Consider the following 16,076-nt stretch of genomic DNA (forward strand, 5'->3'; position numbering starts at 1 on the left):
TACTAACAGCAAATCCATAAGTGTTATTTATTTTTCATTTCATTTATAAAATGGGAAATTTTGTTTGAACTCATACAACCTCTTTTACACCCAACTTACTCTCTACACCTATATTATTTTGGAAAAATTAGTATCCGGTCCCTAGTTTTTACTGTTCATTGACTAAGACCTTATTAGTTCTCAAATTTTGATTCAAGTCCCTAGCATTAATGTGATAATGAATTTACATGTTTATTATATAATTTTTTAATATAAAAATTAGTAATTAATTTAGGGTTTAATACTCACACCTCTATTAAACTTCTAATTAATTTTCAATTCAAACATTTTCAAAATAATAAAAAATTAAATTAAATTAAGTTTGTACCTATTAGTTTTTTTTTTATATATAAAAAGATTCTCAATGTTTTAATCTTAAATGTACCCATTCATATAATTTTTCAATTTTTTTAATCTTAAATATACCCATTCTCAAATATATCAATTTGTTATATGTAAAATGTACCCTTTTTTTAATATAAAATTCATTCAAATTTTTTAATCCATGTTTAAACTTATATGGATACATTCTTTTTCGTTGATTTAAAAATGTATCCATGTTTTGGTACAATAACTTTTTTTGTTAATTTCGGTTAATGTACCCATACATATATGTATACACACACACACACACACAATATAATAGAGAGTATAATTTATATTTTATTATTTTTAATCCCATAAATTATGGGTTTTATTTAAAATCTCATTAATATAAACAATTACAAATTTCAATTTTTATTTTTTTAATTAAAAAAATATAGTAACTTACATTATTACATTAATGTCAGGGACCTCAATAAAAAAACTAAAAACTAACAAGGTTTCAATCAAAGAATATTGATAGTTAGGAACCGCATCCAAAGTGTCCCTATTATTTTTAATTAAATTATTAATATCTCTTTAAACACATACTTACTACCTAAACTACCCTCACAAACACAATTCAATATATAAATTTATTTTTACACCCATTTAAAAAATCAAAAAATCAAATCAGTGTTTTGAAAATCATTCTTAATCCTTCTTTTTTGCTGATTTTGCTCAATCCCATATCTGTTTTAATTAATCTTTCATCACTTGATTTTGCTTAATCCCATATAGATGATTAAAAAAAGGAGTATTATCGAAAAGCCAATGGTACTGTTCACTTTAACGAAAACCACATTTTTACATTAAAAAGTCAAACCTGGTACTATTCACTTTGCCCTTTATTTTGTCCTTATCATTAAAACTCAAAGTTTTCAAGTCTTTTTCATTAGTTTTCCTTAAAAAAAATTAAAAAATTGAAATCCCATATGTTTTTATTTTATTTTTTGTTCAATCAGGATGCATTTTTTGCAAATGATCAAAATTGGATCATAAAATCCCTCCAATATTTAGTACAAAATCCAAAAGTTTCACATGGTCCATTGGATCATCTTTTCATTCATGTGATCTGAAGTTTGAAGAACCCTTGGTTTCTTTGAATCCATAAACAATAACATAAGCATCTAAAAACTCAGAAGTAACATCGAGCTAGTACAATCATAATATTGCTGCACTAAAGGCTTATGCATTTTCAGGGATGATAAGCAACGTAATGAGAGTCTCGTAACTAGGAAAGAGAGAAACAAGGTCGGAGCGTTTTTGCCAACTTGAAGTCCTGGAACTGAAATGCAGGTGCACAAGTACATCCCACAAGAGAGTAGTGAGAGTCTCGGCATTCCTTGGAGCAGCTTTGAGCAATGCCCCATCTGGTGAAATGTTGTAGTCCTTTGTTGGAAGGGAACCAAATTAACCACACATTTGGAGGCACTGTGTACTGGGCAGGTTAACTTGACTTTTTCATCTTCACCCAACTCTAGATTAAAACGCCAGGTTTCAGCCATCGGTATGCGATGAAAGCGCGACACGTTCCCAGATGGCAACAAGAAGTTGATTGATTATTGGTATATATTGGGTGTACTGATAAATTTTAGTTTTATTGTTCATTTCATTTTGCACTTGACAATAATTATGCAATAGGATATGAGAGACAATTCATATTTAAAGTTTAAGTTGAGGGTAGAAAGAGGTTATATGGGTTCAAATAAAATTTCCCTTTATAAATTTTCGTGCCAAGAAAATCATACCATTTAATTAATTGTGTGCTCCCATCCTCCAATATATTAGCACTAGTATATCTTCCTTCCTTCCTTCTCATATGACCTAGTCACATCCCTGATCTCCCTCCCTCTCTTCTCTCCTTCTCTGTCTATTTTTCTCTCTTTGCTCTCTTTGGGTAAGAGAAAGAGAGAGAGAGAGCGCCAGTTTAATGGCGAAAACCTCACAGAAAAAGCAGAACAGTACTGCTGGAAGCACTAACAACAGCACCACCACCACAACCACCACTAGCAGTACTGCTACAACAACAACAAAGGGCAAGCGGACACAGAAAAGCGTTCGCCGTGACTCTCCGCCCCAGCGGAGCTCCGTCTACCGTGGTGTCACGAGGTTATATCATATTCATGGATACATGTTAGTTAAATTAATTGTATAGTTTCTACCATTTTCTTGCTTTTCTTGTTTGGAGTTAGCCGCCGGTTCTTGTTTCATTTCTGTTTTTAACTTAGGGTGATATATCACTGATCAATGTTGATTAATGTTTTTGAATTTAGGCATCGATGGACGGGTCGATTCGAAGCTCATTTGTGGGATAAGAATTGCTGGAATGAGTCGCAGAACAAGAAAGGAAGACAAGGTTCTTCATTAATCTCTTCTTTACTTGATTTGGTTTTTAATTTTTTCCTCCTTAATTCTTTTTTGTTTTGGGGTTAACAATTTTCCTTTTCTTGTGTTTTTGGTTTCTTGGTGGTGATGATGATATTGATGGAATTAATCCCAACTCAAATGCAGTCTATCTAGGTCTGTCCCGATTTGAAAACAAGTTAATTTTCATATTTTTTTTATTACTGCGTCATTTTAATTCATAATTTGATTTATTGGTTGGGCAAGAAATGGATCAATTTAATTATACGTGGGATATTTCATTTTTCTTAGGGGCATATGATGACGAAGAAGCTGCTGGACGTGCTTATGACTTGGCAGCATTAAAGTACTGGGGACGAGATACAATCCTCAATTTCCCAGTATATTTTCCACTTTACTAAAACTGGATGGTGGATCGATCCATCTCTGGACTTTGATCAAAAACATTTTTTTTAATTAATTTGTGATATTATTAACATGTATATGAAATGGTATGTATCCACCTTAATTCTACATCTTTGATTAATTGTTGTAGTTATCCACTTATCAAGAAGAGCTCATAGAACTGGAGAGCCAGTCGAAAGAAGAATACATTGGATCATTGCGAAGGTGATAATTAATTAAACTTGTATCTCGTATCTACTTTGATAAATATATATAATAGAGCTTTTAAATTTTTATTAATTAACAGGAAAAGTAGTGGATTTTCCCGCGGGGTTTCAAAGTATAGAGGCGTGGCAAGGTACTTATATTTTGTTAATTTCATTAATTTTTTTTCTACAAGCGATAAGATAATTTTATTAAATTCATCTTAACTACTGAGACGTGTGATTCAAACTTAGGTGCATACAGTAGAACACCTTGTTTTAACTAACTTGATTAAATTCATATATTTTAATTCCAAGTTATTGCTTTAACGAAATGTTTCTTTCATACTAAAATAATTAAATGCAAGTCTATACAATTCATACAAAGTTGAGATGTGGCTGTCGCAATGACACAATCTATATGCATATAATTCAAAGTTACCAAAAAGTTGACATGTGGCCGTCACAATCTATACGCATGTAGGGAGATATTGTACAACTGACTTTATACTTTATAGAGATAAATTTGGTTTTTAATTTCTTTGATTTAATTCATGTTTGCAGACACCATCAAAATGGAAGATGGGAAGCTCGAATTGGCAGAGTATATGGAAACAAATACCTTTACCTTGGAACCTACGGTAATTCCCACTTTTACCATTTAATGTTTTTATTACAAGCGATATTATTACTAAAATTTATATTAAAGGAAAAAAAAAAAAGTAAAATTTGAATACAGTGGTTTGAAGAGGAACGTTATATCCGTTTAGGACGATACACCACTGCCTTACCGTTTTGAATTCAAGTCTTCAGCAATAAATATGTTATTATTTTTTTCAAATGTCAATTAGAAATATATATATATATATATATATAGGATATTTGTTAATAAAAAAAAAACCAAGAAAGCAAGATCTTTGGTTTGCCAAAATAACTTAACAAAGAATCTTTTTCTTTAACTTGTGGGTTAACCTAAATGGATTTGTGGATCTCATCCGGATCCAAATTGTGGGAATCCTAAGAAATCTCACATCTTAACCGTTCATTGTGTATCATACTGTCAGAAATTATTTGACTTTTTGTATTTAAAATTAAACATAAATAATAGTAACGAAAACTAATCATAAGATATACAATGATCGGCTGATATATAAAAATCCCTAGAATTCCCACAATGTGAATCCGGAAATGACCTTCTTTCAACCTAAATCTGGTTACAAGTTTAAAATGCCACATGGAAAGATGCGACTCGTCACACGTCATTGGTGTACTTCAACTACTAAAGTAAAGTTATGTAATTGAAAAATCTTTTTCCCATGAATTCCTAATAAAAATACAACACAGGTGGTCCAAGATAATAGGGTAAAGAAAACAATAAAAATTACGCAATCAAAACCATTTAGTTGGTACGTAGATCACCTAACCTGAACTGCCCTTTCAAGATTTTTATTCATATTTTTTCGAAAATAATTTCCAGATCTTTCCACCAAAATCTGCTAGCAAATTAAATTTTTGTATTTTTTATTGCTACACCGTTTCTTTTTTGGGAACTTTAACTAAAAGCACCCGGTACTGTTCATTTTAACGAAAAACCACATTTTTACATTAAAAAGTCAATCCTGGTACTATTCACTTTACCCTTTATTTTGTCATTATCATTAAAACTCAAAGTTTTCAAACTTTTTTCATTAGTTTTCCTTTCTTTTTTTGGAGAGAGAGAGGGGCGCTGTGTAAGCGCAACATTTTTTACTTCTCACACACAACTTGTTAATTTATGTTCTTTGATTTTTTTTTTTTCAATTCATTTAATCCGACAGCTCACCCTTAGAATGACGTGTGAAAAGTAAAAATAAGTGTACAGTAAATAGCACACCCTTTCTTATGTACGTACAACCTTTGAATTTTATTGTTTAATCTCTATATTTTGGCAGCTACACAAGAAGAAGCAGCCATAGCATATGACATGGCAGCAATAGAGTACCGTGGACTTAATGCCGTTACAAACTTTGATCTTAGCCGTTACATCAAGTCTCCGTGCCCAGATAATACAAACGGGCCTAACGACGCTCAACAAAACCCTAACGGTGACCTCCATCAAATGCAAAACCCTAATGGTGTCCTCAATCAAATGCACAACCCTGACTATAAACCAGAACTGGAGATCATGCCTGACCACACGAGTTCGAGTAGCGCTAGTGAGTCAACCGTAGTTTTGCCACGGTCAGAAAATGGTTCATCGGCGTCATCCGCACTAGGGCTCTTGCTACAATCTCCTAAGTTTAAAGAAATGCTCGAGAGATCCTCTGTTACGGAATGCTCTCCAACTCTTTCAGAGCCGGAAATACGTAGACGCATTTTTCCCGATGACATTCAAACGTATTTTGATTGCCAAGACTTGAACAGCTTTGCGGAAGGAGACGACATTATTTTTGGTGACTTACGATCGTTTACTTCACCTGTTTTTCACTGTGAACTCGATGCATGAAGATGATCCGCAAAGAAAGTGGAAGACGTATACTATTATAGAATAAGATGAGTTTTATTTGGATGTTCCCGTGAATATGAAGGGACATCGTGTTCACTGACACAGTAGAAGACGGTAACTTTGAAAGTTTGCTATTTGTTGTTGTTCATTGGTCGATTTTCATGTAGATGGGAGTAGAAATTCATTTATCAAATATTTTCCTAATAAGATAAGTTCAAAAGTTGGCATTTAAGGGCTATTTACTTCATTTATATTCTATCTTATACCTGCATGTTGTGGTAGAAGTTTTAGCCATTTTCAGACGAAAACTTAAACAACAATCAACAAATAACACCTTTGATAGTCAAAGAGATTAGGGCTTAAGTGCGTAGCATGTTGGAGCAATATTAGAAAATATGAAAAAATAACACAAGAATTTCAATTATATATGAGATTAATATAAACAACTAGGGAGAAAGTTAGAAATACTAACAAACTTGGAGATTGAGGCTTGCATAAATACAATGTCCTAAAGATAGAATTTCGCCCCTAGTCTTGTGCTTGTAGTTCGGTAGGCGTCCATCTCCCAGGATTCAACAATCTATAATCCGAAGTCAAAGCACTTCAATCTTCAGATTCTGGCGAACTTTATATATTCCGTACTCTCAAGACACAACTCGGAATTTGACAAACGAAGCATGAGAGAAACAAAGTGGGGAAACCCTATTTCTCAAGAGTAAAAATTAACTCTAATTTTCTATATCTAATACCAATGGTTTCATGGGTTTATATAGAATCCAACTTCTATTTATTAAAGGGATGTAACTTTTCATCTATAAGTATACATTACTTATCAAGTATCACCTAAACAACATAACCTTTCTAATAAATTGGTTAACACTATTTTTCATTCAATTATTAAAATTATATATTACAATATTTCATATTATAATATATAATTTCCAACAATCTCCCACATGACTGAAAAATCAGGAAGAATTTGAGAGTACATGCGGACAAGAGATGCATCGGGAAAGGTGTCTTTTGGACTTGAACCTACCCTAGTGAATACTTATCAAATTTACTTGGTGACGCAGGGAATATAAAATCTTGAATTGTTCACCGCAGTAGTAAACCGAGACAATAAGCAACACACATCACTAATCCTAATATATTCCAGTTCATACGGTTGTGTTCATTTTGGTCCTAAACAAATCCCGGATTCATGAGAGCTTTAGAGAATTTAGCCATCTCATTCTCATAGAAGCGACCCACTTCTACTCTCACATAGGTCACCACTGATTAAGAATAGTCTGCTCCATTCCTCTTATTTATAAGATATCACTGTCATTAAGTATAAATATACAACCTAAAACGTCTGCAGATAACACATTGCTTCAATCATAGGAATGAGGTATATAGTGTGTTAACTTCTTTGAATCATGCCCGACCAGTTTGCCTATTGAACTTAGACCATGGGATCTCCAATCAACTAAGTTAGGTTTCCACTCGGCTGATTCATTAGTTATGTTGGCTTTAGCCTCATTCCCCTCGATGATCAACTTACTCTCTATTCTAATCTTTAATAATTGGATCCACCACTAGGTTGACTATCATTAATGGTGTGCACAATCCATCTTATGAAATTATATTTCATACGAAATCAAAGAGGCACCGCCCTCCAAATCTCGAGAGCCAGACTCCCAACATGATTACTTTCTCAAAAATCGAAGAGAGGGTAAAGGAACAGTACCACTGCTGGATAATTGGAAAGTCCCTGTGTGTCAACCTCTGTGCTTCGTGGCAAGGTAGACTAGCAAAGATGCCCAACCTTTACTCACATTCGAGAAAACACTCCCAACAAGATTGCTTGCTCCAAAATCGAAGAGGCACCGCCCTCCGAATCTCGAGAGCCAGACTCCCAACATGATTACTTTCTCAAAAATCGAAGAGAGGGTAAAGGAACAGTACCACTGCTGGATAATTGGAAAGTCCCTGTGTGTCAACCTCTGTGCTTCGTGGCAAGGTAGACTAGCAAAGATGCCCAACCTTTACTCACATTCGAGAAAACACTCCCAACAAGATTGCTTGCTCCAAAATCGAAGAGGCACCGCCCTCCGAATCTCGAGAGCCAGACTCCCAACATGATTACTTTCTCAAAAATCGAAGAGACACCGCTCTCCGAATCTCGAGAGCCAGACCCCCAGCAGGATTGCTTTCTCAAAAATCGAAGAGGCATCGTTATCCGAATCTCGAGAGCCAGACCCCAACAGGATTGCTTGTTCGAAACCGAAGAGGCACCACTTTCCCAACTTCAAGAGCTGGATCTCCTTGGATAAAGCTTGTCTGTAATCTTCACACGCAACATCGGCTTTCCAGATACCACAGACCACTTTTTCAAAGTGCTCTGACAGAGTTAAAACATGTGAAGCTGGCAGCTCCCACTACCGTGCTATGACCAAGCAGGGTAAAGGAATAGCATTATTACTTGATGTTAGGGAGACTCCTATATATGTCGACCTCCATCCCCAACGGACAGGCAGACCTGCAAAAATGCTCAACCCTTCCTCTTATCTGAGAGAGCACTCCCAACGAAGCCTTTCGAAATATTCAGCTTTCTTTCCCCCCGATAATACCTCTGTAAACAAGCTATACTAGAGCAAGAATATCTCATATCATCAGGGTTAAAAGCAAGAGTATCCCATATCATGCTTTTTCCCTGTCTTTTCCTTTGGCCTTGTTCTTACCTGCAAGACAAGGAGAAAGAGAGCAATCAGTCAGCACTTGGAATCAAGCTTCCAGCCAGGAATTGACTGCCTGGAACCCCTTACCTGATTACTTACCTGGCATTGCTCTCGAGTACTCATCTTCAACATCTTATGCTTCCAGGGAAGATACCGCATCTACCTGAGGAACAGATAGGGCAAGTGAGAAGGATACAAGGAAGCATGTGGAGACAAGCGTAACAGCACACGTGCCGATACATCCACTACTCTGTCAAAAGCAAAAGTATCCCATATCAGCAGGGTCGAACGTACTCTAGATTTGATGGACTTGTTTTGACCCTCAAATTCTTCAGTCGGCCTTATACTCTTGAGGAAACCAGAAAACCCTCCAGCCCAGTTCAAGAATAAGCCTGTGGAAAGTTACTTCTTCAAAAGCAAAAGTATCTCATATCATCTCTTCTCATTTTTCTTCTCTTTATCCTTCATGCTGCCTGCAAGATAGGGAAAATGTGAACAATCAGCCGGAGCTCTGATTGCTTACCTTGTCTGTCACCTCTTTCAGCAGATCTCCTAGCTCGGCGACTTGGGGGACTCCTACTACATGGTTTGTATCGCGCTTGACCAAGCCTGAAACTACAAGTAAGCTTCAAGTGAAATTGATACATTACCTTGTGCATCTCCACCAGTTACAGATACCACCCCTGGATGGAGGAAGAGTACTTCCAGAGAAGATGCCACATCTACCTATGAGACAGATAAGGCAAGTCAAGACGATACCACACTCCGGTACTTAGAAGTTTCGTGGTTACGAGATCATTCTCCCACAATATTTCCTAATGTCATTTGTACTAAATCATTCACTTGTACTCACTAAAGGAGAGCTTGAACCTATGTACTTGTGTAAACCCTTCACAATTAATGAGAACTCCTCTATTCCGTGGACGTAGCCAATCTGGGTGAACCACGTACATCTTGTGTTTGCTTTCCTATCTCTATCCATTTATATACTTATCCACACTAATGACCGGAGCAATCTAGCGAAGATCACAAAAAGTGACCGTTTTCGCTACCTAGGATCTATCTTGCAAGAGAACGGAGAATTAGATGGAGATCTCAACCATAGAATACAAGCTGGATGGATGAAGTATAAGAGTGCATCTGGCGTGTTGTGTGACCGTCGTAGGCCACTGAAGCTCAAGGGAAAATTTTATAGGACGGCAATAAGGCCAGCGATGTTGTATGGCACAGAATGTTGGGCGGTGAAGCATCAACACGTACACAAAATGGGTGTAGCGGAGATGAGGATGCTTCGTGGGATGTATGGGCACACCAGAAAGGATAAGATTGGGAATGAGGATATCTGAGGTAAAGTAGGAGTAGCCAAAATTGAAGGAAATATGAGAGAAAATCGGTTCCGGTGGTTTGGACATGTGCAAAGAATGCCTACTGACGCTCCGGTTCGAAAATGTGACTACGGGACAGAGGTTCAGGGCCGAAGGGGTAGAGGAAGACCTAGGAAAATTTTGGAAGAGACCCTAAGAAAAGACTTGAGTACTTGGATCTAACGGAGGACATGACACAAAACCGAGCGCAATGGCGTTCTAGGATTCATATAGCCGACCCTACTTAGTGGGAAAAGGCTTTGTTGTTGTTGTTGTTGTTGTTGTTTGAGAAATAGGGTTTCCCCACTTTGTTCTCTCATGCTTCATGTGTCAAATTCCGAGTTGTGTCTTGAGAGTACGGAATATATAAAGTTCGCCAGAATCCGAAGATTGAAGTGCTTTGACTTAGGATTATAGATTGTTGAATCCTGGGAGATCGACGCCTGCCGAACTACAAGCACAAGAGTATAGGCGAAATTCTATCTTTAGGACATTGCATTTTGTTGGAAATGTGCCCTAAAACCAATCATATGATGATACTTTACGGACATTTCACATGTTAAACTAATCTAGTTTAATATCAAGGGCAAAGATTATTGTTTTAAGCCGTCTCATATAAATGTTATATGCTTAAACGATAAGTCCAAGGAATATGTAATTAGGAGAATGTAATTTAAACAAGTTAGATTCATGAGACTATTCTCTTTCGTATACATATCCTAAACGTTCCTGATCATAGGATTACCAATTGGGCATTGACAGTCCGTTAAGATCAGTACATACTATGTCTTCTCTCAGGGAGAGTGACTGGTCTCGAGTCATTGGTGTGATTAACACCAAGACAAGCATGTAAGTGCTCAATAGTGAATGAGTCCACTGAACACGATCAACGAGGAGTTCTCATACTCATGTCACATGAGAACTCATGGTTGGGATAATGCAAAGTAGTCATTTGACCTGAGGCATCATAGTTGTCTTGTGGTTAGGTCCTTGATCTTTGACTATGTCAAAGTCACTCCATCCGTGGGTGTCCACGACATAGTTGGGATTAAGCCACTTAGCCATGGAGGCAGGTGAATGCGCAACAAGGGATCTCTAACCTTCAAACTGTTTGAGGGAGAATACTCTATGATATGATTAAGAATCTCTGGCCAGAGTATGAATGAGATTTAGGAAGTCGTTCCAAATCACATTCAATGTAATCATATAAGTAAATGAATCACATTGGATAGTAGACATGATTAAACTATCAAACCAAACAATGCGGTCAAGAGTATTGTATTAGAGAAAGACCGTATTGCATTGTAATCCTAAACTGAATAGGTTCTCCACCTCTTCTGATTAGCTTGGGTAACCATGACATACTGCTAGGTGTCACTCTTGGTTTGTGGAAGCCCTAAACGTGTATAATCACCAAAAGGGAGAATTGAAAGTAAGTTTCAATTCACAATCGATTTGAAAGAGTTCTAATCGCCCACTGCCTCGCTAAAAGGAACCTAATGGATCGTACACCGTGTAAGGTAGAGATTGAATAAACAATGGAGATGAGTAAGGATAATTAAATGGTTTAATTATTTATGGCAAGGATTAATTAATATGTTAATTAATCAAATGAATAAAGTTCGTTAAAGACCTCGGATTAGTTTTGGGCCGCAAGGCCCAATGGGATTTGAATGTCAAGCCCATTAACTCAAGTTGTAAGACAACTTGAAAACACAAAGGGCATGAAAGCCCAATGAACCCTTAATGGCCGGCCATATAGAAAGGGGTATTGAACTTGGCTTAATTGCAAGTTTGCCACTCCATTGTGAGGTGGTATAAAGGCAACTTTATAGACATTTCATCCTTAGGGTTTTCTTTTGGGGAAAGGATGAGAACACAATGCTCTCCTTTTCTCTCTAAGAGGCCGGCCCCCTTGGAGGAGATTAGCTAGCAATCTCTCATCCTCCAAGGTCACTCATCTCTTTTTCAAGTCTCTCCTTGGTGTGGAAAAATTAGAGGTTTTCAATTTTGGGAACTTGGAGAATCCTTTCTACCATCCTCCTCCAAGAAATCGATGGAACTAAGAAGCAAGGAATGAAGGCCCTCTCCTTGGGTGATTAGCCTTTGCTTATGCAAATAGGAATCAACAAAGGTATAAAATATCTCAACTCACTCTGTTCTTGAGTTGAGTCTTGGTTCACCTTTCTACTAGGCTTTGAATTTCATGGGTAATGTTTTGTTTTTTAGTGCATACAAACATGATGCCGCCTTTAAATGTTAATTGCATGCCATAGATGTTGCTCAAATGAACATGTTTTTCACAAAATTTCCTTCACATTTATGCAAGCCTCAATCTCCAAGTTTGTTAGTATTTCTAACTTTCTCCCTAGTTGTTTATATTAATCTCATATATAATTGAAGTTCTTGTGTTATTTTTTCATATTTTCTAATATTGCTCCAACAATCTAAAGATAGAAATCTACTTATGCAATAATTAGTAAATATGAATGTGAAGAAGGTGTTAAGAACATTGAAGTAATAACCCTAAACCCTAATTCAAAGACACTATGGTTTTCTACGGAAAAAGGCATGTCTTGGAGGGACTAATTTTTATTTGCTTATTGATATTTAACATAATCTTTGATGTTGGCGTTCAAATTGTATTGTTAAATGCATGATCCAATTCAAATATATTCATCTATATATGCACATGAGCAATGTTTGCTTGTTGATTCAATCTGTGACTTTAAACGTGTTGGGCAACATATAGTGTTGTATTTGATGTGTAGCCTAGCCCCTTTATGCTAACAGGGTTTGTATAAATTGATGCAATTAAGACTTTAATCTCTATGATTTTAGTCGTGATGACTAGGGTTAGATGATGCTTTGGAATTATCCATGGGGATCGGTGTCCATGCAACCGCCTGTTTCTTTGAAAGGACAAAAAATTCAAAAGTAAAAATTTCTGGGCAAATGCAACACTTGACGAAAAGGTGTTAGCAGTTTGTATGGGAATTGTTTAGGTGTTTTGGACAACAAAAAGGTTCTTGGAAACAGAATTCCAAGCCAAACGGTTAATTTGCACATAGTTTCTTATGCATGTTTGTCCTCTCTCTCTCTCTGAAACAATGATATATTTGAATAATCGATTGCAATCTTTCCATGTTAATATATGAAAAGGTGGGAGACCTGTTATGAAAGTCTTTATTTCGGAAGTTGTGTTCCTTGGAAGGCATGCAAACATGGCTTGTGAAATCAGTCTTATATATTGTTTCAAAATTTATAAAATATCTCAGCTGCGTAAGTGCAGTTGGGAAACCTGCACCGATTTCTGGACGTTTTTGGTTTTCCAGAAGAGTTTGTTCGTCATAATTGCAAACCAAAAGACATTTCTAAGAAAAATGAAGGACATACGTGGAAATGTCAAAGTCTGAGTAACTCTTTACGAAGGGTTGTTGTCATTGGCCGGTTAATTGTGTTTCTTGAATAATAACTTTTCAGATCAAAGTTATGACATAAATTTGATGCACGAATGCCTGGGAACGATCTCTAAATTTCGGAATGTTACATTACCAATATGTATGTTTACTAAAACCAGACATGGCTACCGTCTGAATGGACTTCTCCATTTGCGGTGGCAGCATATTGAAATTTTGGCCAAAGGAAAAACTTGGATTGATCATTGGCCATATGTGAAATCAAAGGCCAAAGTATAATTGGAAGGCCTAACCAGGTCTGTAAAGCAGATTGATCCATGCCTTATTTAAGAACCACAGATACATGGTTTTTATTACATTTGGGCAAAAGACAACGGAAAAGAGTTTTGCCATGGCTCATGATTTAGTCATGTTTGGCAATGAATTTTACACTGTTGTCCATAGCCAAATCTTAGTGTGTAAACTCATTTAGGATGAGTTATCTTTGTCTTAAAAAGAAGATAGCAATTGAATTGTGGGGGTTCTGCCCAAGGATGCAAGCCAAGAAGAGTTTTTCTTATAATGGCTAGTGAGGCACGACAGAGATGCATGGAACATTGGTAGAGCCTAAAATAATTGGCGATAACTTCTTAAAGAAAGTTTTGTGATGGCAACTACAAACCAACCGAGTGTCGCCATAAGCCACGTCTTGATAAGAAACTTAAGAAAATCAATGAATTTGGATTAGAGACACAACAAAAACTAATGTTGTCTTTAGAGAAGCCAAAAAAAGTGAGATAAGGCATTGAAACTGTGGGGTTTTCTTATAGAAGTGCACCAGATCAGATATGGCTTATTTAGTAGGCAAAAATTAAGTTTGACTATTTTGATGCGTTAGCCATGGTTTTAAGGTACTTAAGGTACATTATCATGGAGTGTAATTTACAATACGCAAAGTATATCCACATGGGATAATCCTATGCATGTATTAGGATGGTTTGCGAATAAGGCAGAGAACAAATTAGAAAGAGTAATTTGCATGTAAAAGAGATAATAAGTAATATATCTTATTATGAATGACTTTTAAGGTGTGAAGAGGTTATAGACTTTCTTCCAAATACCTTAAATGTGGGGAGTCTAATTCCTAGCAAATTACTTATTAGTAAGTCCGAACATATGTTTCGAGGACTTAATATTGGAAAACAACTACTCTCGTATGAAATATAATTTCATAAGATGGATTGTCCACACCATTAATTGCAGTCAACCTAGTGGTGGATCCAATTATTAAAGGTTAGACTAGAGAGTAAGTTGATCATCGAGGGGAATAAGGCTAAAGCCAACATAACTAATGAATCAGCCGAGCGGAAACCTAACTTAGTTGATTGGAGATCCCATGGTCAAAGTTCAATAGGCAAACTGGTTGGGCATGATTCAAAGAAGTTAACACACTATATACCTCATTCCTATGATGGAAACAGTGTGTTATCTGCAGACATTTTAGGTTGTATATTTATACTTAATGACAGTGATATCTTATAAATAAGAGGAATAGAGCAGACTATTCTTAATCAGTAGTCACCTATGTGAGAGTAGAAGTGGGTCGCTTCTATGAGAATGAGATGGCTAAATTCTCTAAAGCTCTCATGAATCTGGGATTTGTTCAGGACCAAAATGAACACAACCGTATGAATTGGAATATATTAGGATTAGTGATGTGTGTTGCTTATTGTCTCGGTTTACTACTGCGGTGAACAGTTCAATATTTTATATTCAATGCGTCACCAAATAAATCCGATAAGTATTCACTAGGGTAGGTTCAAGTCCAAAAGACACCTCTCCCCGATGCATCTCTTGTCCGCCTGTACTCTCATATTCTTCCTAATTTTAATAATTGAAATATATTATAATATGAAATATTGTAATATATAATTTTAATAATTGAATGAAAAATAGTGTTAACCAATTTCTTAGAAAGGTTATGTTGTTTAGGTGATACTTGATAAGTGATGTATACTTATAGATGAAAAGTTACATCTCTTTAATAAATAGAAGTTGGATTCTATATAAACCCATGAAACCATTGGTATTAGAGATAGAAAATTAGAGTTAATTTTTACTCTTGAGAAATAGGGTTTTCCCACTTTATTTCTCTTATTCGTGTGTCAAATTCCGAGTCGTGTCTTGAGAGTACGAAATATATAAAGTTCGCAAGAGTCCGAAGATTGAAGTGCTTTGACTTCGGATTATAGATTGTTGAATCCTGGGAGATGGACGCCTACCGAACTACAAGCACAAGAGTAGGGGCGAAATTCTATCTTTAGGACATTGCATTTATGTAAGCCTCAATCTCTAAATTTGTCAGTTATTCTAACTCTAATTTTTTATATTAATCTCATATATATTTGATGTTGTGAATTTCTTTATAATTATTATCATTGGAATTATATTGTTATTTATCATATTTTCTAATATTGCTCCAACATAGCAAAAATTTATTAAAAGTTGGTGGAGATGAGGTATTTATAGGGAGGTGGCCAGCAATAGGGGTACACGTGGCAGCATTCGATTGACTAAGATGAGTTATCCATAGGATGGATGTGAAAAGAATAATCCCAAAGATATTAATTGTTAAATAATATCTTGGGATTATCTTGAAAATATCCTTGATTGGATATGATTGGAATTCTTGCATGTTTAAGTTGATCTTCGATTAGGAGAATCTTAAAGGTAGATTTGGTAATTAATTC

The 16,076-nt window shown here is 35.9% G+C and overlaps 1 protein-coding gene across 1 annotated transcript; it reads left to right on the top strand.

Annotated features, from left to right (window-relative positions):
* Positions 1-2,156: 2,156 nt before the first annotated feature.
* LOC103444002 (AP2-like ethylene-responsive transcription factor At1g16060) lies at positions 2,157-6,073 on the top strand. Its single transcript, XM_008382910.4, has 8 exons — positions 2,157-2,514; positions 2,679-2,761; positions 2,917-2,925; positions 3,061-3,149; positions 3,305-3,378; positions 3,461-3,511; positions 3,921-3,997; positions 5,288-6,073. Exons 1-8 carry the CDS (start codon positions 2,336-2,338, stop codon positions 5,839-5,841), a joined length of 1,116 nt encoding a protein of 371 aa, XP_008381132.3. The 5' UTR covers positions 2,157-2,335; the 3' UTR covers positions 5,842-6,073.
* The last annotated feature ends 10,003 nt before the right edge of the window (positions 6,074-16,076 follow it).

This window comes from Malus domestica, chromosome 09 (genome assembly GCF_042453785.1).
Source record: "Malus domestica chromosome 09, GDT2T_hap1".
Classification (NCBI taxonomy): domain Eukaryota; kingdom Viridiplantae; phylum Streptophyta; class Magnoliopsida; order Rosales; family Rosaceae; genus Malus; species Malus domestica.

Bases quoted from the DNA above. Each gene is read 5' to 3' on its own strand.
- LOC103444002 (XM_008382910.4), top strand. From the start codon at position 2,336: ATGGCGAAAACCTCACAGAAAAAGCAGAACAGTACTGCTGGAAGCACT. The intron at 2,515-2,678 runs GTTATATCATAT...TTTTGAATTTAG, and splicing joins GTCTACCGTGGTGTCACGAG to GCATCGATGGACGGGTCGAT. The intron at 3,998-5,287 runs GTAATTCCCACT...ATATTTTGGCAG, and splicing joins CCTTTACCTTGGAACCTACG to CTACACAAGAAGAAGCAGCC.